The sequence below is a fragment of the Trematomus bernacchii genome, unplaced genomic scaffold, assembly GCF_902827165.1.
Source record: "Trematomus bernacchii unplaced genomic scaffold, fTreBer1.1, whole genome shotgun sequence".
Lineage (NCBI taxonomy): Eukaryota > Metazoa > Chordata > Actinopteri > Perciformes > Nototheniidae > Trematomus > Trematomus bernacchii.
This window is the reverse complement of record NW_022988098.1, coordinates 1223089-1250000: the sequence shown is the minus strand read 5'-3', so window position 1 is coordinate 1250000 and position 26912 is coordinate 1223089. Positions and strand designations below refer to the sequence as shown.

Sequence of the window (26912 nt, the reverse complement as noted above, 5' to 3'; positions counted from 1 at the left end):
AACGCAGGAATATTAATAATGTCAAAACTAATAATTCACTGTGTCTTGTTTGCCATTCCTCATATCCCACTGTGTCCACTAAAGTATTTTTTTACTTCTTAGAACGCCCTTTTTCTAAGGCCAGCACATGACCTAGATATGATTTGAACCAGAATCCACATGTACAGTACGATGAGAAAAGCTCATTGACAAACCACCATTGTTGGGCACAGCCCGCTGGAAATTGAGCTGCTTTGCCCTGGAGAGTGCGGTCTACACTGGAGATGGATGGTCTAATGGATAGACGTACGTAGAGGGCTCAGAGTGTGTTTTCTCTCTGTGCTGAAGAGCCCTTGTGTAAGTGGGCCAGAAGGGGCAAAACATAACTCCAGTCCCCTTGAGGAGTCACTCCACAAGGTCACCTCCTTGCCATAGGCCTTATTCGTGAAACTAAGTGTCCATATTATTTATTCTTTCCTCTTTCTTTCTCTTTTTCCTTTTGCTGTCTCCCACTTTTTCCCCCCCATTGGCTTAATAGCTTACCCAGGCCTCCCTACCAGCAAAGTCTCTGCAGCAAGAGTTGAGTTTGTGTGTTAACGAACCCCCAAGCTAATTAGAATTTCAGCCAGGCTGGCTACTCTGCTCATTTCCTTGCCATTTCCCTCCCTTTGGACAAATACAATTTCACCCTTCAGCTCAAGCAGAATTAATCCAGTTAATGTTCAACACGGGGTGAATAATGGCCACTTATCTGTTGGGAACATGGCTACAGAGGGGCTCTTGGGTGGAGGACCCATAGTGTGCCCCCGGTATTGTGTCACACTAAATCTGCTTTCTGGGCAGCGTAGTTGAGCCAAAGTACTGCTTGTTCATGGTAGAGAGGAGGTCAATGTGTCTTCAGAATGACTCTGCTCTCACTCAATGGTTTGAGAAAATCAGTGAACCTTTATACTAACTGGCAGCTGCTTCCTCTTCTTTGTAACTGTATGCGAGTGTTAACATGAATCATTACACCTTTAATGTAGCGGAAGGACCGTTATCCAACAGCAGGTAAGCAAACAAACTTACCAGGATTATCTGCAGTGGTTGGCAACAACTTCCACATCGTCTCCAGTGTGCCATTCACTGAGTGTAATGCCCCGGTAGTTTGATTTTGTTGGTCTGTGTACTAGCAAATAATCTAACAATTAAAGATTAACTTTTTTTTCACCTCTCAATGTTGAGAAGAAAATCCTGCCTTCATGGAGACAGGCGAGACCTGATCAACCCTTTAAATGGTTCAAACACAAATTACATTAATAGTTGTTTGACTTGTGGGAAAAAAGCCTTAGTTCAAATCAGGCTTTCTGTCTCACCTCTGAACATCAATCGCTGCACAAAATGGGCGAGCTATCCGTATTCATTTTCAGAAAGTTACAGATACTGTCAGACACTCAAATATTCTTATACTATAAGAGGTGTATGTTGGTATGAGTTTCGATGCTGTTATGGCATAACTATAAGTGTGAATTAATGCTAACAACGTGACTGCATGGTGGCTCTGTATGTGCCAATAAGCACCTCTCTTGTCATGTTGGAAAGCTGTTACTTCTAGTTAAATAAGTTATTATTCAACTAGTTAACAATCTGCTTTGTGGTTATTGAGGCAAAATGTTGTATCACTTGTCTTTTCTTCCTTTTATCTCAAATGTATTTGAGATTGCAGAACTTTCTTTCTTCAGTGAACCCTCAGAAAAAATCTCACTATGCTCGTTGTCCAAGACAGGTCAGGTTGCTGAGGAATGAAATGGGTGTGATTATAACCCCGCCCTCAAAATCATGGCCGCCTGAGTTTTAGACCCTTTGGTTAAAGGAGTTGCATCACAGTTCAGTAGCTTGGAGCAAATCCAAGTTAGAGCTTGGATTTGCAGCACTGTAAATACTTAAAGAGTAGTCAGAAAGTGCTCAGGAACCTTCTTCAGCAGGGGGATAGAAAACTATATGGAGAGGAAGCTGGCTCTCTCCCTCCCTCCCAACATGTCTGAGCTATCAGCTGTTGGGGTGAGTCCCAGCTGCCTCATATGTTGACTCTAGAGTGATAGCCATCAGCATTTGCCACATGAAAGGAGAGGAGACTGGTGTTCCTAAAAAAGCAGATGAGGAAGCCATGTTGGGATGTTGGCTACTTTTCAAATCGAGATAAACGCATTGATTTATCAGGAGTGTTTTTCTTACCATGTCATGCAGTATATAAATCAGTTCCTTCCCTGGTGAAATATGAATAATTTTCTTGTAGGATATAATCCTTTGATGCCATACAACTTGCATACTTTAGATAGGGATCCCGGCCCCTGGGGCAACATGTATTTACAATATCTCTCATCCTGTGCTTTGATAGAGACAAAAAACTCAATACGCTTATGCATGCTTGGGAAGGGAGTAAACCTGTTTGGCTCACTGTCTAAAATTACCAAGCAGCGACTCTTGGTGCATGCCAGGAGTCCATGTAGGCAATGCTATCTGTGGTATGTCCCCCAAGCTGGCCTCTATGCTTTTATTCACTCCTCTCTGGGCATTTGAAACAGCTCACTGCAAGTTGAGGAACAGTTTATTGGCAAAAGGGAATGACCTATTGTGGTAAATGCCTGGCCCCACAAGAATTGACCCATTCTGTGGTTACTCCGAGCTGAGGACACTGTCACTTAGGGGTCCTCTAAAAAATATTGTGGATAGGCCGCAAATACAGCCCGAGCTGTAATTGATATTCTTGTGTTTGTAAAGAGGCCGCGGTCTTATGTTGAGATGTATGAGACAAAGTCACAGCAAGAGTTGGCCCTGCCATGTGTGAGTGGAGAACACAGGGCAGAAAAAATAAAAGCAGAGCTTCAGTCTGAAGGAACAGTTCCTGAAGGAGAAAAAGACTGAAGCACTGTCCTTAGAAACTGAAGAGGTCGTTCAGAGCTGCTGGCGGTTTTCAGAAGAAAATGCTTCCTTGTGCAGCTTTACATATATTATTTCAAAGGAAGTTTAAAAAAAAAATAAGATATTCCTCTCCACATTTCTTGTTTTGTGTTTAGCCAACAGGCAGCAGCGGGGCACTTTGAGAAGAATATAGACAAATCTTGATTTAATTACTTTCTAACCCACTCCCATCCGTCCTCCAAGTTGCCTTTAAAAATCTTCTTCGAATCTGTTCAGCCTTAATTGACTGCCAGAAAACTTTTGGCAATATTTCCTGTTTCTTGACACATTTTGCGTTACACAAATATGCAAATGTAGAGCAGCAGCAGGACATTGTTTAACACTCCTACCACTCATTGTAGGAACAGGAGAAGGGGAGTAGCCTAACGAAGCTCCTGTCATGTGAGTGTTTGAGAGCCCAGAATAGCTGATATGGTGGCAATCTGTTGGGGAACAATTCTGCTGTTTATGTTTTTGCATAAACAGCACAATTGTCAAGCTAACTCCACGTGTTGATCATATAAAATCTGCCCCCTGCTTTTTTCTGGCTTATAGGTTATAACAGCTGTGTTTTGATAATCATATCAATGTGGGAAGGAAGCTTTACTTCTATATCACTTTTCAAAGCATGGCAAAGTGACAAATTGCCCAACATGCAACTAAACTATTATCACATAATTACACATACTTTGCAATTACATATGCATTGATGGTAGTTATTTATAAGATAAAATCAGATGTACTTTATTAATCCCAATTTGGGAAATGTTTTTGTTGCAGCAGCAAAAAACAAAACAAGGCATTGCACATAATAACAAATTAAAATAGTAGAAATAAACAATTCTGAAATATGAACATCTCAAAATAGAAATAAACCAGCATTAGAGAGTAAGAAAAATATACAGATGACCGTGAGGATAAAAAGTCTATAAACTGTCCGACAAATAAAAACACTATTGAAGGGCCAATTTTCTGTTAACACAATATACACAAAATAAGCAGGATGTTATTTATATCAAGTGTGCATTGAAGGCTAGTCTACTCTGTCCTCTGTTAATGAATCTTTGGCACAACTAATGGACACAATGGGTGCACTTCGAAAATGGGCTCCTGGAGTTTAAAGATCCAACTAAATTGGCTTCACATTTGTTTTTGATTCAGTGGATTTTCATTGGTCTGTAAGCCTTGTGTCCTTTCTCCAGCTAATGTCCGCTTCTTATGCTAAACAGCACTGTTTTGTTTACAGGGGCTCACCTCCCAATTTCCCCATGCAGGTCAGAGCCCTGCAGCTCTTCTCTCTCTTCTCTCCCTCTCTCTCTTCTTGTCCATGGGCCAGTTGATTCAGGGAAGTGGTTTAATTCACATGCAAATCCCGCCAAAACTCCAGTCATTCACGCTGCTAATTACACCAATGTTGGGACGCTTACTTGCTGACATCACACCGGGATATTAGCATGCAGAGAGGAACGAGGGGGGGAGAAGGGTCGGTGTGTGTGAGCGTGTGTCAAGTCAACCAGAGAGGGCCCATAAGACAGGAAGTAAGCAACCGTGCCCTCAAACAAAAGCTTTGTAATAAAAGGGAATTTAATTGATGTTCGCTCACTGTACATTAATGAATAAAAGCCCAACGCTGTTGAAGGTTCAGAAAATGAACCAAATATAGGCAAACATACCAATGCATTATTAATAGTGAAGTGTTGAAATTATTTTTTTACATCTGATATTATAGTATAATCAAATAAAGAGGCTAAAGTAACATCTGAAGGGTCCACAATTGTGTTGCCCCCAAAGTTGAGCTATGTCTTTGTTCTCTGTATACTAATTGGTTTTAAAAAAGAAAAGAAAAAGATTTCCATTTCCAAAAATATTTTTTTATAATGTTATATAATTATATATAACTTTTCTATTCAACCAAATATAATATTCCAATCCATTTGGCAATGCCTTTTTTTATTTTGAAAGTTCACACCGGAAGTGCTCATGTGATTTACAGTGACTTGATTTCGCTGCAGGATTAAAGCGCTGTTATTTAGTGGGTCGGTCAGCAGAGAGGCTCCAGCGCTCCGTGCTTTCAAGCAGCGAAAGTCCGCACTGTTCTTCAGTCAGAGCAGATAGCAGTAACCTCGTTTCCGAGAGATTTCTGTTTTATTTCTTCGGATATTTTCAAATATTTCAGCGGAGTCTGCTCACTCGTTTTTTGGATGTGTAAATGTGGATCTCTTTACACACTTTAAGTTGGCTCTTCGTCTACGCTTTCTCCTCATTTGCTCAACTCCCGAGTGTGTTTGCGGAGAGCAGGGGGGTGACAAAAGGCTTTTAAACGGAGGGGGTTAATGTAGCGGAGGGGTGCAGACACCACACAGCGAGGTGAGACTGGGGTGTTTTCGTGGCAAAGCTGTGGAGTTGGAGTTGTTTGAGAAATTCTGCAATGAGGAAAACGTATTTTAAAACCCGCACCACCACAACCAGCACCGAGGTCAGGGCTATGGCTTCCCTCCGCCGCAGTTTGTAAGAAGGTAAGCAGCTGATTATTGATCGTGTTTGCGTTGCATTTGGAGCCGTTTTGTTGCGCACCGGACGACACAGGCTGGGGCTTTAAATGCGTAATGGAAAAGAAAATTGAGTCCCAAATGTATCCATGACTCCATGTCAAACATAATTTGTTTTTTTACTTTACTCACTCTTTGGAATGTGTGAGTGAAGTAGTCACGAGCCTTATATTAAAACCAGTTGGATTTGTATTTTATATTTTTGGAAGTTTTCGCGTTCTTTGTCACTTTACTCTTTAATGGCTGAAACCTGGTGCTATTTGGATGTAAATACCACACAGTATGTAGAGTTGTCCGACTCGCACTGTAGCTCTCCCTGCATAGACGTGTTCTCACCAGTTTATATCCCCCACCCCACCCCCTGTGGCGCAATGGTCAAGCTACTGTGCGCTCTCCTGCCTGAAAGTCTTTGTTGTTTGGACTCTGTGCCATATGGATTATAGATTGCTTCGTTAATTAAGAGATGTATCATTAGGACTCTATAAAATATATTATTTCTCGACCCCCATATCAACTTGTTTATGATGTTTCTCTAGTCAAGTGTTATAATGATGCAGCCTGTATTTGAGTTTTCCTAATTGAGTTTCTAATAATATTCCTGGGGTTTGATTCAAACTGAATTGGAAACAAGTGGCATAATCGCAGCTCTATAACAGTTGTGTTAAGGCGAACATAACAAGACTCAATGCAGGCTAATTGACCCATTTATATGGCTACTTTTTGGCAGTGTAAAGGGTCACTGGATTAGCACATGAATGGACTGACAGGGGGATAATGAATAATGTGGCTTCAACAGCTGGCTGCAGTATCTTTGGGCTCCTCGGTTCTGAGAGCAACCCAAATACTGAGCTGACAGAAGCCTAATAGCCAGATCAAGATTATTGCTGACATCGACAACTGCTTCTGGAAAAAAACTGTACTGCACTGGTGGCTGCTTTTCAAAAGCTGTTTAATATAGGTAGTTGGTCATAAATGAGCTTATGATCTGGCACTGTTACCACTGTCTGAGTCTGAAGTCTTTACTGAGGCTCTCTTGGAAGCCTGTCCCTTCCATGACTCCCCCTGTTACCATCCAAAGAAGTGTCACTTTATGGAACAAGTCAACACTGAATGAATAAGTAATGTGATCCAGTGTCATGGCTGCAGCTTAAAAGCGTCCCAGTCTGATGGTACATAAATATATCTCTCTCCGTTTTGCTTTCCACTTCTCCCCCAAGTCCTGTATCGTTCAATTCTAAGACAGAGGGAGTGAAACACTAGGGGGAGTTATACGTTGCTATAGCAGGAAGAGAACATCCCAGCTTCTTGCAAATATACAGTAAAAAATGTGTATCTACAATATCCAGGTACTACAGGTTACATTATACAGTTGTGATTTCACCCAAGCTCAGAGATCAGTCAGTGATGAGCATTTAACAACTTATTACATCTCCATAAAGTCTTAGAAGCACTTTTACAGTGAGGTTTTGTCTTGTACTTCACTGAAGTTGTGAGACTCCCAAAAGAGATTGAAGTGATTCAAATTGAAGCAACAGAGGTCAATATTTTGCAAATCTTTTAGTCTGTTTGGTTCAAGCACAAAACCCAATGGCTTCTACTGTTTCATAACACAACTATAGTAGTATCTATATTGAGATACTGCGCCACCTCCTAAATTCACAGTTCTCTTTAACCCCACACCTCCAGGATAAACGTTAAAACACTTTTTGTGCCTAATTGATGAAGTGTCTCATGGGAGGAGTCACAGTGTTGAATGCTATAGAGAGGCGAAGTCCCGCCCTTCCCCATGGGACCTTATTTCGGAAAAATTATGTATTGAAGTCAATGGGGAGAGAAAGATTATCTTTCGATCCCGTTTGAATTGTGCCATGAATTACACATATGATGTTTGTCAATTTAAAAAATCATTTCCATGTCAAAAAAGTCACAGTTTGTCGTAAAACTGTTAAAATATAAGACTATGAAAAATAGGCAACTAGAAAGACTACAAATCCAGAGTCGCGTAAGTGATGTCATTAACGTTACACATTACACTCGTGTTACTCACCGAAACCTTGTAAAGCCGGTCCCGCATGCTGGCTCTTACGGAACCGACTAACTCCCCTTGTGTGTATGTACAGCTCTCAACATGCCCAGACTTGTAGTGATTTTCACCTCTTTTAATACTTTTCGCCTCATTCTGAAAGAAAGAAGTGAAATGTGCCAACGTGACGGCCATCTTGATGTTGGTGACGTGTGCGAGACCAGAGATGTAGTTCATTGAGCGAAAAAAAGGGGTTCCTTCACAGTTTTACTACACATATTTATTTTTTTGACTTGTAAAATTATCTTTTAAATTGACAAACATCATGTGTGTAATTCGTGGCACAATTCAAACTGGATCAAAAGATAATCTTTCTCTCGCCATTGACTTCAATACATAATTTTTCCGAAATAAGGTCCCATGGAGCTCAACCGGAAAGGGAGGGACTTCACCTCTCTATTGAAATCCTCTTTGTGTTTAGGTAAAAATGCAAAATAGCTTTTTATATTTTTATCCAATACAGTGGAGGAAAGTTTGAAACTCACCATCAGGTTGAGGCTGTAGGCTAGTCGAAAGAACGAGAGGGCTCTCTATAATTTGTTATGACAGGTGGATGCAGGCCTAATCTCTGTCCTCGACAACACGCTGCATCTGGCTCATACTAATTGGCCGCTAATAGAAAACGTCTTTGTCGAGCCTGATTATTGTTGGGAACACCTCCAGTCATGTTCAACTGTGATTAACTCCTATTGGCTCTGAAGACAACATGCCGCCTGGTTCAGGTACAAAGGCTTTCTTTGCTTGTGTGTTTGTAATTGAAAGCAGTGCTAAGCATTGAAATCCCTAAAAATTCCAACAACCGCTCAAAAAACACTGTACGGAAATGTTGCAATGGCCAAACAAGAGGGCGTTAAAGAGAAAAGCGTATGTTCTTCTTCTTCCCCCACTTCTTCTTCCAGAGAAAACAAAAGCAGGAAAACAGAAGACAAGACTTGGCTGAAGAGTGTACCCAGCTGCTCTCTCCTCTTGTCATCGAACCTTTGCTTTTGCGCTGAGCTGCCATTTAAAGATGGGATTTTAATCTGGCCATCTAGAGTGATGCCATGGAAAAGCTGCAGCGGTTTTGGGAGCTGCTCAGGAATGAGACTTCAGCTTCAAACCCTCCAAGGCTATACTTCCTCGACTGGCTCTTGGATACAGTTGAATCAGATATTTTCCCTAAGCTTTGGTTGAATGGAGTTTCCTAACCTTAACCCTGGAGTAAGGAATACAACCGTAGCCCTATTTTTGCCTTGCAAAGATATCTTCGAGTCAACTCTTAATTTCTAAGGTAGTACATTTGTATATTTTATAAAACACCTTGTTTTGCCATGATTGCTTAAGGTCTGCAGTGAGAAAAAAATCAATTGAACCGAATCTATGTAACTGTCACTTGGTTCTATCAGATTCCAGTTACGCATTAAAACCACCTGTTACCTTGGTTACATGGCTAATCTAGGAGAGCAAGGCGATGATAATTAACCCGAAACGGTGAATCATTGTCCACTGACATCATGGTCACAGGGATGACTATCCAACAACAATACCCCCCAGGTCTTGAACAAACTCCACGCTCCGACTGGCCAATGATGCATCAGTGTTTTACATCTCCCGGGGGATGAAAGCTTAGTCATGTTTGAATAAAGAACCAGCCTTTCAACTTCCTTGACTTTACCTCGCAGTCTTTTACGAGGCATCATTGATGCACTTGAGTTGTATTAAGTCCAAGAATCTGTCCTAATTGAAATCATGTAGATTGCGAGGGGAAGCTTGGGGTTTAGGTTTCAGTGAAGGGGAAATCCAAGGCATGTGCGTGAAGCGTGTTGTAAATCATGAGGATAGAAGGGAGGGGGCGCGGGGAGAAACGGGTCCCTGTAGGCCTACACTGGTATCTCTGCCAGCGCTGAGGTGGGAAGATCAGATATTTTTCTAGTTAAATCACTAGAGGTAGGTCATCATTGCACATCTGGACTCTTCTGGAGTGTGCGCCAGGTTCATTTCTCCAATGGTCACCACACTGTCTCCAAGTTGAACCCCATAGATATGCAGACCGCTGAGCAGGGACATTGTAAAGTGAACTCTCAGAAGGAATGCGGTGTGAAATGCTTTCCTTCAGCTCTGGCTATTTGTATACTCTTATCTCCAAGAGTCCCTCCTTACCCCAAGGCAGAAATACTAACCACCTGGCAGCATATCCCAAGACTGGGAGATGTGTTTATTATGCTTAATCCTTTTTGTCTCCACCTTTGGTGTCTTTGTCCTTCACTTTCAATCATTATCCTCGCTGCGAGAGTGCTTTCTGGTACATGCACGTATTTCTGTTGTGTCAGCCCGATAATCAGCCTTAAATTAGTAATGATGGTGAAGGTGCTGGGTTGTAATGAGGCAAGCTGCGTCGCCCCTGGCTATAGCAACATGCCGCTGGGACAGGGGTTTGCCAAACACCCTTCTCCTTGGGCCTGCTTGACAGCTGCTTGATGACTTTGTCTGCCTTTGTTACATCGCTGCTCTGTCTATCATAACCATTCATATTCATGACAATGGTACCCTGGCACTTTATGTGAAATATTTATGGAGTTAGTTTGTGAAGCCTGTGGCTTGCCCTTCCACAATGACTACAGTAGTCTCCCTCTCTCATCAGTAGTGTTGAAAGCTGGAGCTGACAGTAATAGACTGTATGGCCAGGAATCTCAAGTCATGATGGAGATTTCTTCCAACTTAAGACCTATACATTTGTATGTTTTCTTTTTAAGGATTATATGTCTTATGACCAGCTTTGGCATGTCAATGAGTTGTTTTTCTTAGAAAGTATTTTTAGTCTCCATTCTGTCATCCAAACCAATCAGCTCCAAGCCAAATTGACAGAAGTGCTTTGTTAACCAAGACTTAACCCTTGGACAAGAAGTGCTTCTTTTGAAAAAGGGACAATGTGAGATTTGGCCAGCTCTCCACATGGTGCTGTCTGCGCTCCAAGGACTTAATATTAACAGATCCTCTGCCGACCACGCTGTCAGTCTGTCAAGCGGTGTCCTGAGTGTCCTTAAGCTCCTCCGTAGGGCTGTCTGTCAGACAGGCAGGAAAGGTCTGGAAAGGTAATGGGATTCTCTCCCTGGTTTCGACCGCCTGAGGGGCAGAAAGGGTTAGTGGCATGCAACCTTCTGGCCACCCAGAGATTCCCTCTTCATAAAGGGGCTTCGAGCTGTCAAGGACACTGAAATCTGTATGTATGCACTGCCTTCCCGCTTTGGATCCAGGTACAGACCTACAGAAGGTGGCCTATATTTGTATTTTAATCCATGCACCATTTAACCCACATCCACTTCGGCTCATTGCAAGACGTCTCCCAAGCTCTGTGTTATCCTCAGAGGAGTAGTTATTGTCGGTTAACCCCAATATTTTGTATGACAACAACCAAGAATAGTTGTTTGAGTCCATGAAATATAACAAGGCTCTTTATTACTCTCTGTACACCACTGGAGACGAAAGAGCAGCTAGCAGGAGAAGTGTCCACAACAAACACTCCCAACCATCTTTTTTCTTAAAAACTCTCACATGGTTTCTTTCCATTTCATAACTGGGTGGGTCCGCTTGATGAATGACAGTGAACCACTGTCCTGGCTAAGCATCTGCTTTTGTTTCTCACTAACCTTGTGCATAAAGGAGTGTGTGTTTGGTGTGTGTTTGTACAGTGCTGCTTTCCATCACTGTCATTGGCTGTATTCTGCTAATTTCCGTAGCCTGTTTGTGATTATATTCTTGTTCTTGGTCCCCCAGAGGATTGTTGAGCTTTGTTTTTGTGGTACCTACATTTTACTGTGAGAGCTGCAGTGGGAAGCCTTGACCTATGAACTGTGTGGAGTTCACATCCTTCAAGGGTAGAAAGTAATTTTTGGGGGTCCATAAACGATTCGTCTGGATTTCCTCTTTTTTTTAATAGGTATTCAAAGGGTTACCTTTCAAATTGTAATTTGGTTATTTTTAATTTAAGTGATTAATGACGGGCTTCAGAGGCCCATACAGCAACTGCAGTATGACGTCTTGTTTCTGTTGAAACTCTATCCCTCCAAATGTATTTCTGTTTACACAGTGATTTATTAAACTGAGGGTTGGTTTTCACCCTCGTGGTGGTGTATACTGGGCTCTAATGAGTTAAAGTGTACAAGGGTTATTTGCAAACCACCAATCACACTTTACAACTTTGTAATTTAAGAGGGCAAGCAACTACTGCCTGCATTTCTAATCTGAGTCTCTTATTTCATTACGTCCTTCACTAGTATGAGCCTATTGAACAAACCGGTAGTATACACATAATATTTGCTTGACTAATGTTATTTTATTCTGTGTTTTTTCCTGGCAGGAAGATCTGTGTGCACTGTAAGTGTCGCCGTGAGGAGCATGCTGTGACAGCCATGCCTGTAGAGATGGAGAAGACGGTCACCAAGCTGATGTACGACTTCCAGAGGAACTCCACCTCGGACGACGATTCAGGCTGTGCCCTTGAGGAGTACGCCTGGGTACCACCGGGACTTAAACCTGAGCAGGTATAAGCATCTTACACCCCTCTGGGTGACATTCTCACGCGACTAAGGTCTATATTGGCTTTTACACCAGGGTGTGAATGAATTTAGAGGCAGTTGGTTTACCAAAGGTTTGCATCCACACAGAAAAAATTACATTTAGAGCATTTGAGCCCACAGCTTTGTGCTATTCTCGGAAAGTGGCATCATTTTCTGTTCAAAGTATTGTTTGTTGTCCAACAGCAGGTGTTAACAAGAGAGTGGCATGCCAGGACTCTTACAAAGTGATTGAAATAACAATGACAGCCCTGGGTTACATTACTGTCACACTCCTCAAACATAGGTGTTATAAAACATTTTTGCGTGAATGGAAGGCCAAAAAACTAGGAAATATTCCATTCACAGATAGATTTCAGTTTTACAATTCTATACATTAACATACATCCCAGTATAGTGTTAACCTAATGAACCTGTCCCTGTGTACGGTGTTGCATCTGATGCATACATTATGTAAGTGTTCTGTAAAAGCTGCACCTCAACATATGATAGCTCACCAGTTCTGCTGAATGCTCCTTCTTCGGGCTAATGGATAACACAGATTATATGGCTCCAGCAGTCAAATTAATCTCCAATTCATTCCACCCGCAAACATGTTAACAGTAGGTTTCACCACCCTCATGGCCACTAAGCTAAGCCTGCTTAATACACAAACATTAAATGGTCCCATACATGTCGAAGAATATCCTCTAATACAATAATCCACTGAACCATAGGTGTGTGGGAGGGTTTTTATAGGACAATAGATGCGTTTATGGAAGCTGGTTTAATTCGGTTCATAAACTGAAAGCAATGAACTGGTCAATACAATGTTGGCACAGACTCCCGTGTTCACCTTCGAGGAATGAGCTAAGCTATTTTTCATCCCCCTCCAGGGTCCCCCTAGTCATTAGAGTTTTGGTCTAGTGGTCATAGCAAAACTGGCTGTGCACTATTGCATGAGCACAATTATAAACAACCTTTAAAATAACTCTATTTTATTTTGTGGAGAACGTTTGACAGCCTTGATTAAAAATGTCCATAACTATAGCGATTTAAATTACCCCAACCTCACGTCCAAGTCATTCAAGCTGTGGAAACATGTTGTGTGACCTCTCACAGAGGAGCGGAAGTACGTGTGATGCGGGGCTTTTCAACACCCGGCCTTCCTCTGCACGAGGTAAAGACAGAGCGAGATGGTAAACACAAAGCTAATCTACAGGATCTAAACTGTGGGTTTAGGTTTCCCCGTAGGGATCCGGGGCTGTGAATGAGTCTGCTATTCAGCCAGCAGCGGTGTAAAGTCTCCACTCTGTAACGAGAGATTTCAGACCAGGATTCAGTGAGATATATCTGAGGATCATGAGGGATAACTTCGCACTGTTCAACTCTCCCGTCTGTGTTTGCATTTTTGCCAACACTAGCTGAAATATCACCAAACACAGCCATTACTGAGAGTGTTGGAGATGTTATTGAGCTGCAATGTGGAGGAGGGCCGGCCAACACTCCCCTCCCACTGTCCTGCTCTCTCCTCTCCATCTTTGTCAAATACAATTCTTGGATGTTGCCAAGTTACAGCTTGTCAAGGCCAAGAATGTTACTCAGCATTGGCCTGTGTCTGTTTATCTGTTCGGGTCTTTTACCATCACATAAAGCTGCAGTCTAATATGATTCTACCCAGCATGTACCAGGATCTGATTTTAATTTCAACTCTGCTTTTTCAGACTGCTCACATTGGGAACATTTTAATAAAAAGCAGTCAAAGGTTATTCGGTCTTTCCAGGTTCAAATTGAATTACAGATTTGAGATCTGAACGATACCTGAGGTTAGTTTGACCTGTTCCAAAATGGAACATGGCACAAATAGACAGGTTCCCATCCAAAATCAAGGACAATGGAAACTGAACCTAACCAGATTACATCCAGCAGCTGTGAATGGAAGATTATTAATAACGCTATTAAAAGCACTTTACACACCATTAAATTATAATGCTGCATCAGATCAGTTGCAAATCTGTACATCTCTAGCAATGCCCACTTCGTGGCTTAAACGTGGAAATGTCCCAACCCGAACTAAAATGGAAAAGCACTTGGAGAGCGCAGAACTCCACCAAGGCCAAATGCCATATTTTACAATGTTAACAGATTTGTATCTGTTCCAAATGTAATGGGTTTTACCTTTGCCAATGCGACACCCTTCCACCCAGTTTCATGAAAATCTAACCAGTAGTTGTTATGAAATCCTGCTGACGGAGAGACTGAGGTTCATATCTTCACAACAGTTTAATGGATTGACATGAAAGTTTGTCCCGATATGTATGATTCCCAGAGCATTAAACCAGCAAAAATGATGTCAACATCTGACTTTTCTTTGCCAGGGCCACAATTAGGTTTTTTGATGCTAATTTGCAGAAGTTGTGCACCAAAATAAGACGGTGACGACAGTAAACATTATACTTTCTAAGCTCCAGTACACTATTATTGTGACTGTGGGCAGTTAAGCGTGCTACTTTAAGCAAATACCAAATACCACTGTTTCTAAATCTAAAGAGCTGCTAGTTTGGCTTTAGACTTTACTACATCCAGTCAAATTGTATTATATTCAGTACTTTGAGTACAGCTTATGTTTCATGCTTAATTAACACGTCTCTCATGCTTTTTAACTTTTACACGCATTGAATTTGCTCCCACAACTGTGCAATGTCAAGCCATGGGATCTTGCCAATTTCAGCGAAGACGTGAGAAGAAGGACAGAGAATTAAAACAGACCGTTAAATCTGCTCATTTCGCTATGAAAACACAATTTTTCCCACCATGTTGGGCCCTAACTACCAGTGTTTTCTCAACAATATAATATCTATGTCCACTAACCACTGTAAAGTGTCTTGTTGAGAGAATGTGAGGACTGGTGCCTGGTGGTGTCCTTTCCTCCGGCTGTCTGGCCATTAACAGCAATAGAAACCAGCTGTGTGGAGCGATCGCTCTTGCCACTCAGCTGCGAAGTCCTACCATTTGCTTTAGCTCTTAAAAACACTCCTTTCAGTACAGTTCGAAATTCTGCCCTGTCTTTAGTTTCGTCTGCTTTCGATTACAGTTATTATCACAAGCTGCTCCTCCTGGCTCTCGCTCCAACTGCGTCCATTATGTGCATGTAAGTGTGCACGTGTGAGGGTGTGTATTTGTCTTAGGATATTTTCCTCGGGGCAACGTGCCTTTTACCTCCAGATTGTAACCCTGTTGTTGTTGGAAGCAGTTTTCGTAATTTATCATTAGCAGTATGTGTGTGTGTGTGTGTGTGTGTGCATCTGGAAGCACAGGCGCTGTGTGATTTATCAGTGCTTGACCACAGTCAGTCTTTCACGGACTATCCTTAGAACCCCGGGTGTCCTGAGCCGTGCTGCTGGACATAGATCCAGCACCTCTTGCCAACAACGCTTTTAGCCAACAAAGCAGAGCAGATGGAATTAGGTTACGCTTACATCGAGATGTTCCTGTTTTAAAAGCATCTCAACAACAAACATGCCTGTACACTATGTTGCAACAAATAAAAAACTTTAATATATGCCAGTTCTCAAAAGCAATATATTTTCATTTAGGTCTCTATCTACTGATGCGTAACTGCGTTATTCAAGGTAATCTGTTTTTGTGCGACAGACTCTGTGTTATTGCCAAGGACAAAGCTGATGGCTTCTCGTGAGTAGATCCATTCTGTAGACAGATTGGTCATTTGCGTGACTGAGTCAGCAGCTAACGATCATGTTGTTCCAAGTGTTCATTATATGTTGTTTCTTTCATTCGATCAAACAACTATCTTGATCTTTCTTCACCCATCTAAAAAATGGTATTTTGTGTATTATTAACTTCTCCCCACCCCTCATTGTCCTCTTCTGTCTTTGACCTCGGTCCTCAAATCCTCCTTTATAACCCTGCGGCTCTCAGGGTTTGCACCCCCCTCTAATCACATTTATATACGACTGCCTGACCCCTGTGATACCCCGGCCCCCTGTTACAGTGTAATAAAAAAAGCTGCTATAAATAACTTGAAGATGACACTCATTGTCTGGCGCTGTAATGCAAGGAATGTCCTAAGCAATTTGAATGGCCAGATTAGCATTAATCCTACAGTCGCACACATTCTTATGCACACACACGCACACACACGTGTGTGTGTGTGTGTGTGTGTGTGTGTGGTGTGTGTGTGTGTGTGTGTGTGTGTGTGTGTGTGTGTGTGTGGTGTGTGTGGTGTGTGTGTGTGTGTGTGTGTGTGTGTGTGTGTGTGGGTGTGTGTGTGGTGTGTGTGTGTGTGTGTGTGTGTGTGTGTGTGTGTGTGTGTGTGTGTGTGTGTGTGTGTGTGTGTGTGTGTGTGTGTGTGTGTGTGTGTGTGTGTGTGTGTGTGTGTGTGTGTGTGTGTGTGTGTGTGTGTGTGTTGTGTGTGTGTGTGTGTGTGTGTGTGTGTGTGTGTGTGTGTGTGTGTGTGTGTGTGTGTGTGTGTGTGTGACGGGTCAGCAATACATTCCCATGTCAATGTGCAAAGATGGAGAGGTGAGGTTCCATTAAGTCTCCGCAGGAGGGCCATAAATCAAAGTGATTTTAAGTGTGGGGGGGGTGTGTGTGTGTTAGGTCATTCCAGGTTGTAGATCCGGTTAATTTAGGCCTTGCATACCTATTTTGTGAAAAGATTACTAGACCAGATACAAAATACTATGATTATAGGTTTTTAATAATAATTGAACTTGTTTGTGTAATTTATCAATACAAATGCCAAATATATGTTCTGTCCTTCATAAATTAAGCTTCTCTCTCTCTTGTCCTTATAATCTGTATCCATGTATGTGTTAATGCTGTTAAAGTAAGCTATTGAAAGAGTGAGAGTGTGGCAGTTCTTGATGGACATTTGTCATCACTTTGTGACATTTCATACACCATACAACAAATCAAAATAGTAACCATGAGCTATTCATATTGGTAATAATCACCGGCCGCAGCCTATAGTATTTTGCATTTGTCAGCTTGTTTACATGTTGCATGCGTGTTCTTTTTTAACTCTCCCCTCTCTCTCTGTCCCTCGCTCAGGTCCATCAGTACTACAGCTCCCTGCCTGAGGACAAGGTGCCCTATGTGAACAGCCCTGGAGAGAAATACCGCATCAAACAGCTGCTCCATCAACTCCCGCCCCACGACAATGAGGTGAGAGTCCAAACTGACCCCCCCCCCCTTCCTTCCATATATCCATCCATCCCTCCCTCCCCTCCTTCAGGGCAATACAAATATAAGAGTGAAGAAGGAAGGAGACAGACGTAGTAAAAAATGGAGTCGGACTGGACAGGAATAAAATATTCAGGTTTTTGTTTGCAAAGATTTGTACAACAATAAACATTTACCACAATGAATGTAAAGATGTTATTGCCATAAACAAGTGGAACACCACTAAGAAGATCTGCAGGCTTTAGCCGCTCGCCTGATTATCAGAGCTGTTTCACTTCATTATCCAGAGTAACATATTGGTGGTAACGTTAGCTCATTTCGGTTTGAGAGGGGTTTATTTTATTAGTGGATGACATCATGGAAGTGGTTTGCTAAGAGCCATTAAGTTTATGTTTTTGGGAGCCCCTGAATGGTTAAGGTACATGCCAACTAACCACAACATCCACTCTCTGATTCCAGCTGCAGACTTTTGTTGCATCTCACTCTCTCTCTCTCTATTTGCTTGTTCCCGGTCCCTAAAAGTAATCTTTAAAATAAAAAAAACAATTTAAGAACTGTTGTTTCTGTTAATTGGCTTACAAAAGCGTGAACAGCTGTGTGAATCTAATCCGTATTTACAGATGATGTCACCATTCTTAAATATGAATTGGTCGATGTCGTCAACACTAATCAGATTAGAATGAATACAAAGAGTGTTTCAGGGGTCTGTAACCGGATTATCAATAGTATGCATTTTAATTAAAAATGTTGGGTTTATGGGAAATGAATTGGTACTGTAAACTAGTTTCTTTTTTTACTTTGAAATCATGTTTTACTGATCGATCTTATTTCAAATAATGAAATGCCTATGGCAAAATGACAGCGTTTTTGTACTCCTTTACAATTGGGGAAACCCTTTAGATATCAATTAAATTACAATATATTAAATAAAATGTTGAATTGAGGGAAGTACTGCATTTGCATATGGTATCATAACATTTTTTGAAAAGGAATACGAACAGATTACATTTTACGAATATATGTTGATGTAATGTGTGTGTGTGTGTGTTTGTAGGTACGCTACTGTAATGGTCTGGACGACGAGGAGAAGAGAGAACTGAAGCTGTTCAGTAACCAACGGAAACGGGAGAATCTGGGCCGTGGCAATGTCCGACCGTTCCCCGTGACGATGACGGGGGCGATCTGCGAACAGGTAAGCTGACAGAAAAATCAAATACATACTCTCTCTGTGTTATTTCCTCAGCAGTCAATGGATATGACAAGATCAAAGATGATCTGAAGGCCACCCGTTGCCTCACTTCTAGATGTCATTTCTGCGTTGCGTCCATGTGACAGGAGCGTATTAAGTGTGACGGGATCAAAGGTGTGTCATGTGGCCGGTAGAATGAAAGCCATGAATCGTGACTGACACACCAAAGAGCCTGTTGGCATTTCATTTATTTGTAGTGATGTACGAGGAGTTCTTAATGTGGACATATAAAGGGCAGAGACGCTACATTTGTCGGTTTTTATAATAACATTTGGACATGTCAGTCTAACCTCAAAGTGTGTCGCATGTGTATGTTGTGTCTTATTTTTCCCTGCTGTCTGCCAATCACAGAATTCTTGTCTTAAGACATAGGCTTACAAAATACCTCAGAGGACTAAGTTACAGCTAAATCTGCACTAAATCCTCTGGACATATTTCATAGTAGTACCCAGAGTCCCATAAAATATTTAATGTGTTGTCAACATTTATTCTTGCTGTGGCCTTATGGGACTAAAGATGGCAACGGAGAGTGTTCTTTTAACAACAAACCAGCGCACTTCAGCATCCGCTAGCCATTTATTACTGTGTGTACGACCAACTCAAGTAAAACGGAGCTACTCTCTGTTGTGTTGGTGCCCCAGGTGTATAGCTACTTTATAGCTTGCGTTTCTGGTTCGCTCAGCAGACACACACATACAGCACATTGTTGGGAGAGTGTGTATTGATTGAATTCCCCCTCCCCCTCTTGGCTTCCTTGCAGCAGCAGGGTTTGTGCCAGTTTGATAACCTGATTGTAACTCTCGCTCTGTCTCCATCTTCCCACCCCTCTAAATCTACTTTCCCTTCCCGACCTTTCCCCCTGTCTCCTTAGCACTCCCTCTCGTTTATCTTTCCGGCTTCTCCACCTTTACACCTCCACGTCAATCTCGCTCTCCTTTTTTATCTTCCCACATTTCACTCACTTTTTATTTCTCCCCTTTGCCCCGCCAACGTCCTCCAGCAGCCATTCGACTACCCCTCTGTGACCTTCCCGGGCCACACATGTAAACACAACCTCATGCTCTCACTTTAGCTTTCATGCTAAATTGTGTAACCAACAGATGCACCAATCAGATATACTTGATTTTTAACCGCACCAATACTGACCTTTTGAAGATACCAGGAAATTCTTGGGTAAAAGTTACTTTTAAAAAACTGTACATCTTCAGTTCAGATCCTCTGTAGCACTGAAACAGCACTCATTCAATTTGTCATTTAAACATTCCCAAATTCTCGTTTGCAACGATGTGCAGCCTTTCACATTGAGATTTTGGAATTGGGAATTTTATAGACCAATTAAGTCCTCACAAATGGTTCAACAATCTCGCTATTCTGCGCTCTATCAAATGGATTACTTGAGAAATTGGTACCATACTGTGCTTTAAGATGCCCACCAATACATTTATTTAAATTAATGTTCTTTAAAGCTGAACTCAATCGTTTTTTAGAGTATCTGAGCCCATAGATCATGGGCATTAGAGTCCATCTCTGGTTGAGCTGGCTGACTTTGCGCTGGCTCATCTCTCACATAGTGATTAACTATAAAGAATGTATGTGCTGTTTTTGTGTCTTTGTCAGTGTAAAAGACACTACACATAAAAAAAGTGGTAGTAAAGCCACCACTTGCCCAGGATCAAAGTTATAGAATTTCAACTCAGTATCAGCCGCTACTCCAAGTTTTGGTATTGAAAAACCCATTGCCAAAGAAATATGAGACCAAGTACAGATAAAAGCTGAAATGCTGCAATCAATCGCTGATTAACTCTTATTTTCCTCCACTTCTTTTTAGTGCGGAGGCCAGATAAATGGTGGCGACATTGCTGTATTTGCAACACGGGCTGGTCACAGTGTGTGTTGGCACCCAGCCTGCTTCGTGTGCAGCATGTGCAACGAGCTCCTGGTGGACCTCATCTACTTCTACCAGGACGGGAAGATCTACTGCGGGCGGCACCATGCTGAGAGGCTGAAGCCACGCTGCACCGCCTGCGATGAGGTGAGCACATGCCAAACACACACAGATAATCATGTGTTAAAAGACCCACAAATCTGTTCATTGAACATACTGTTCCTGTGGGATGGTGTAAGAAGAGCTATTTATTACGTACATACACAAATGTTGCACATATGCACGCAAATATAGTGCAAACTGCTGTCAAATGATGCTCACAAGCTTCCCAACACACACTGGCCCAGTTTAAACATACAAGGGTTTTTCTTGGCTAATGGGGTCAGCTCTCGATGTCTTGATGTCCCAACCATTAGCACTGACTTACACTCCCTGCTAATGGGGAAAAGGACGCTGTTAGTACTTCAAAAGCACCCTGGTGTTTTACCAGCAGGATGATTAAAAGTAAATGCACCATATAGATGTCCTCAAGTCCCCACATACATTAACTTCCCACACTTTGTCACAAGTGCGACAAAGGGGACAATCTCAGAGTATTAGGCTGCAGAGGAAAAAGCGGTGCGTAGGAAATGGATGGGGGCGAGCCGAGCCTTTGTCCTGTCATTCAGCGCCCCCTAATAACCCACCTGAGGTTTTACCATCCGAGGCTCAGTGATAAACGATACTCTTTCTCCTCTCTCAGATCATCCTTGCAGATGAGTGCACCGAAGCAGAGGGGCGTCACTGGCACATGAAGCACTTCTGCTGTTTCGAGTGCGAGACTGTGCTGGGGGGCCAGCGCTACATCATGAAGGAAGGACGGCCCTACTGCTGCTCCTGCTTCGAGTCACTCTACGCAGAGTACTGTGACTCCTGTGGGGAGCATATTGGTATGTTGTTGGCATCTCTCACTGTTACTGATACACTGTACAAATTGCATTAATCACCAGCAGCAAAGGAATGCCTACAGAAAAGGGCTAAATGCTAAATACATGGAAAAATTAAGTGGAGCATTATTTGGCTTCATGTTTTTTTTTTTTTTTTAAAGAGTGACCTATTTTCTTTTGGCATCAAGTAAGAGGAGAAAAAGGCCACGTTAGAAAGGATGTGGCCTGTTTTTCAGCAGTTTATCACCAAATGATGTCATGCGCAGGCATTTGAGGCAGGGGCACGTAGCAGAGGAACACGGAGAGACCTCCGCTTAAAAAGCACCTACATATGTATAATGTATAACATGCAGCGTGAAACCAATCTGGGTCAAAGGCATGACTGTATTTTGTGACTTTTCATCCTTAGGATCTCTTTCTTTGACAGCCACATGCACCAAGCATCAGTTGAATACACATTCATACATTTATCAAGTTAGAGGTAAACCCATTGAAAGAAAACAAATGGGGTACTTTTTTATTGGGGAACCTTCATATTAACACCTCTTGGCCCTGTTCCACCTCCTGTAAAAACTCTGTGTGTGCGTCTGCCCGACAGGATGCCCAGGTGTGATTTTGGCACAAACCTCTCAACAAATTTGCTCTGTAATTATTTGTCTGACAGGATATAGAAAAGTATTTGGCCAAAAAACACAACTGATTATAAATTGAAACCATCAGAAAAACATGCTCAAACCAGATGGAAGCCATTAGCAAATAGCTGGTTTTCTTTCCCCCAGCAACAACTGCAAGCTTACTCAAATGCAAAGTGTTTATACAATGCTGGGAAAGCTCCATAATGACTTTGCCCCCAGGCGCAGTTAAGTCGCCTCCAGCTCTATTTTCTCACTCAACAAGCAACATAAAACAGCATTTCAAATAAAGACATTAAGATTCTTCATTTCAATCTCTTTGATAAAGACATAGTGCTTTGCATTTTAATTGTGTATTTGAACACAAGTCCCACAATTGTATTTTGCATAAACCGATGTGTATCCTTCTTGCAGGCATTGACCAGGGCCAGATGACTTATGATGGGCAGCACTGGCACGCCATAGAGGGATGTTTCTGCTGTGCCCGCTGCAAATGCTCTCTGCTGGGTCGACCTTTCCTGCCCAAGCAGGGCCAAATCTTCTGCTCCCGCTCCTGCAGCCTGGGGGAGGAGCCCAACGGCTCTGACTCCTCTGATTCGGCCTTCCAAAGCGCTCGCTCCACCAGAGAGTCGAGACGCAGCTCCAAGGCAGCGAAGAGTGGAGGGGGAGAGCAGAATGAGAGGTTTTCAGGGGAGGTGGACCCACTGTCTTTACAAATGGATCTCCTGAGTCTCTCCAGCCAAACACCCAGTTTGACTCGCGAGCCACCTGCATGGCAGAGCCAAGAGCAGGCACGTGACATCTATAACTATGAGTCTCAATCAGACGGGACTGCAAACCCCACCCCCCTCCAGCTGCTCAGCCAGTGCAATGTCAGAACTGCCTATAACCCCACCTGCTCTGGACAGAGTAATCAACAGCAGGATCACAGGATCAAGGAGAACGGGATTTTAAAGAGACCAACCATCTCAGCCATGAAAGGCCAATCTATGAATGAGATGTGGTTCCAACAGCCGGTTCCAGAGGATTACTATCCACCTAAACTGAGGACCCAGAAGAGCTTCACAGAGATGTCCCAATGTTCTCAGCACCACAATGGCTTTTCCTCTGACAAGCGTTCGATCAGTTTGCACGGCTTTCAGAGGGACAGAGAGGTGGGGCCTCCAGCTGCAACCCAGGTGGCAAGGAGCAGGAACCCCATCAATGCACTTAACTTCTCAGAACAACTGACGCCTTTGGAGCAGACCCCAAGAGGGTCCATGGAGTCGCTGGCCATGTCCAATGCTACAGGTGGGTGTTGTAGCCTCTCTTTGCTAGTCTGGCTCCATTTTATAGATCCAAGAAGTTTTGTTTACAGCAGAAGTGCTAGTGTTGTTGGTAGTATACATCGCTTATTATGTTTACTTTGCTGAACACATAATTTACATGTATTCACGTCAAATTCAAAGAAAGACATAGTTTAACTGGAGTTGACTCTGCTTTCTTACAGGCCACTCTGCCGATGGAGGAGGAAAGCGTCAGGAGCATCTTTCCCGCTTCTCCATGCCAGACCTGAGCAAAGACTCTGGAATGAACGTGTCGGAGAAAAGTAACATGGGCACCCTCAACTCTTCAGCGCAGTTTCGAAGCTCTGGCTCTATTCACAGCCTCACAGCCGGTCAGCCCTACATGGAAATGAATCCTCCCAGGTCAGCCCCGTACCAGTTGCAGTACTGCGACCCCTCTGGCATGGGAATGGGCATGAGTCATTTACCGCCCGGTTTCACCTTCCAGGAGGAGGACAGGGTGAGTTTGGTGAGCAGTGCCAACGCTGCCCGCCTACCACCCATCAGTGAGCGCAGGGTGGGTGGTGTCAGTGTCGTTGGAGGTGGAAGGGGTGCCGGTGTCAGGATAGATGCACCAGAGGACACTCCCCAGAGGCGCCGGCACCACCACCGCTCCCGGAGATCTCGTCGGTCTCGTTCAGAAAACGCTCTCAATTTGGTGGCAGAGCGAAGAGTGAGACCTCAGGAAAGACCACAGTTGTGTGTCCGTGAGGATTACGACCGTTTCCCGCCGCCCAGGAGCGCCAGGGACCAGTTCGGGGGCGGAGGCGGGGCGGGAAGATACCAGCCCCAACCTTTCAGGCCGTGCCCTAGGACCACTTCAGACCTGACTCTTCAGAACCCTGGGGCCGGCCGGCGCACTGGCTTAAACCAATACTCCTGGGATGATTACGATGATGACGGCTGGTGCTCCACTTGCTCCTCATCCTCAGAATCAGAGGATGAAGGGTACTTTCTGGGCGAGCCGATCCCCAGACCAATCCAGATGCGCTACCTCAGCAACCAGGAGCTTGTCCATAAGTACAACAACACAGGGATCGGAGCACCCAGCCACAGCGGGCAGTTACACACCCGCAAACGCAGAAAGAGCAAGAACTGCATTATCTCCTAACATCCTGTCGTCCAGCAACGGAAATGACTCTTTGTCCAGCGTGTGTACACTAACATCTTCCATCTGGAACAAAAAAAATAAATGAAACTAAAGGTCCATTTATTCAGTGTTGTTGAGTGTTGAATATCAAGTAATAGAGAGTCAGTGATGAATAACAGTCGGTAAAACAGTGAAAAAGCATGCATGTTTGTTCATTTCAATGTTTCAGAAAATCTCCTGAGTATTAAGGCTAACAATGCGCATTTCTATCAAGTCACAACATTTATCAAACGCTGATGTGCAATTTTATTTTACTCATAACTTCAATTCCATGCAGCAAACAAGTGTGCAAGGTAGTCAGATTGGTAAAGTTGAGCTTTTTCATGCAATGTGATTTGGATATACTGTACTATTGTATTTAGTTCATAGTATGTACATAGATAAATGAATTAATAATTTCACTTAAGTTAAGGAAGTCCATGTAAATATGGTTGTAAATGAGGCCTCACATATTTTTATATTTTGTATTGATAGAATCATTTATGTATTAAATATCTATAATGTAGAGATAGAAAATGACAACATATGCATGTTTTATTTGGCTGACCTGGTCCTGCATTTGGAATAAAGGAGTATTTCAGTGAGTGTTTTGATTGACAGCTGGTGTTTCTCTCCAGAGAATGACAACACATGTGTCTAGTTTTCACAAGAGTGAGTAACAGTCACCTTCTCCATCTGTTTAATGCATAAATGAATGACAATGTGGTGTAGAGGTTGATTGGGAGAGTCACCCTCCGCTGGTTTGTTATACTTCAACCCTAATGGGTGCCGTCACTTGGAGCGAACAGAGCTCCATTGTCCTGGAAACAGATGCTACTGAAGTTCTGGTTCATATCATCAGACTATACAAATTGGAAACGGCTGACAACGGTCTAGGGATTTAGTTATTAAAATCTGGTGATACTTGCTATATTTACATGCTAGCGGCTGAGCGGATGGCAATGCTGGTCCACCACTTTGCTCCAAGCTGAAACATCTATGACCAAATGGTTATCTATTATTTTCTCTAGCACCAAAAGCAGTTATATACGAGCAGTTTGTACGATGTGTAATATCACTAGATTTGCTAAATTGGTACATTTTGTAGCACCGCAATGACATATGTGCTTTTGAGGTTAATATCTCAACAACTATCAGATGGATGCCAAGAAATGTGGCATGGATCTTCATGTTTTCATCAATAGGGACTGAATTCATTAAGGTGGTTGTCTTCCTTTACGATCTTTCTTCGTCATAATGTCAATCTCAATCTAATGAGATTCATAATGTCAAATTGGCAGATAGCCTACCTTTTTAAAGCTAATGACATTCCCACCTGCACTTAGCCTGCCAAAATGCTAAAAGTCTGATGTTTATCGTGCTAACTATAATGCTAATTGTCATGTTAGTTCTGTCGTTTTGAGTACCCATTAATTTACATTTAGCTCAAAGCACTGCTTCTCAAAATTAAAGTCAGTTAGCCACTAGTGTGGTTAGCCTCTTGTCGACAATAAGAAGGTCAGATTATAAACAAGACAACCTCTCCCATTTAAATATTGCATATACAGCAGAATATACAGTACAACAGGTTGTATCTGTAAGAGTTAAGCAGTGTCATACTGTAAATTGGATTGCCTCTGACGTCCAGGTGGTCAGGGGATTACTGTTCCTAGCCCCCATAATCCACACACACACATATGCTTGGAACAAGGTGTGTGAACGCCAATCTCTTGATTAGAGGTGTTCAAGCACTAATGCTGATGACATGATTGGCACATTAGTATGTTTACTTCACCTAACCTCAACTTCCATGGCGTGTGCTCCAGTTTTCATGTTTACTCTGGGACAGTCGGATAAGTCCCAGACAGGGAGGAAGAGAGTCTTCACTTAGTCAGCCATGATACGACTAAACCAGCTGCACAAACATGTGAGATACATTATGTCTGACTGCCAATGGATTTTCCCCTGCTTTAAGCAAATCTCCCAACTAAGGATGCAGACTGTTACACTCATCAGCTGCAAGTTTGGATAAGTATTACTGCAATCAGTTTCTCTAAGTGTAATGGGACATACGATAAAGTGTATGCAAAGTCCTGTCTTAAGTAATGTGGATATTAATGTCCTTGACACATGAGCTTCCCTAACATCGTTATTATCTTACTCTCATTTGGGTGTTTCTTTATTAGTCCCTTGCCAGGTTTTTACCCAAGCATGGGGTGTCTCCATGTGTTTAATTAAAAGCAAATGAAGGCCGTACCGAGGGTGGTGCCACAGATTGCAGCCATATGCTTCCCGGGCTGTGCCATATTCAAGGTAGCGGATGGTGGGGAGATAATCCTCTTGTTGCTTGGATGCTTCCAGTTGTGAAAGTCATATTGTCGACTAAGCTGCGACTGCTACTAAATTATCTTCATGAGCATTTAGGTGCCTTCAGGATTAACTCACGACACAAAAGGTTTACAATCATATGACATTGTC

At 42.7% G+C, this 26912-nt stretch overlaps 1 protein-coding gene across 2 annotated transcripts in view; it reads left to right on the top strand.

Moving 5' to 3' along the window:
* The window catches only part of prickle2b (prickle homolog 2b), an 89245-nt gene extending 64203 nt beyond the window's left edge, over positions 1–25042 (top strand). The window contains exons 1-8 of one of the 2 annotated variants that reach the window (XM_034121903.1): positions 4971–5435; positions 11888–12071; positions 17157–17270; positions 18343–18480; positions 20366–20569; positions 21165–21351; positions 22395–23270; positions 23470–25042. In XM_034121903.1, coding sequence (XP_033977794.1) covers positions 11940–12071; positions 17157–17270; positions 18343–18480; positions 20366–20569; positions 21165–21351; positions 22395–23270; positions 23470–24416 — 2598 coding nt within the window. In that variant the 5' untranslated portion in view covers positions 4971–5435; positions 11888–11939 and the 3' untranslated portion in view covers positions 24417–25042. Of the gene's footprint in view, positions 1–4970; positions 5436–11887; positions 12072–17156; positions 17271–18342; positions 18481–20365; positions 20570–21164; positions 21352–22394; positions 23271–23469 lie in introns of those variants that run through there. The other variant, XM_034121902.1, reaches the window with a different exon arrangement.
* The last annotated feature ends 1870 nt before the right edge of the window (positions 25043–26912 follow it).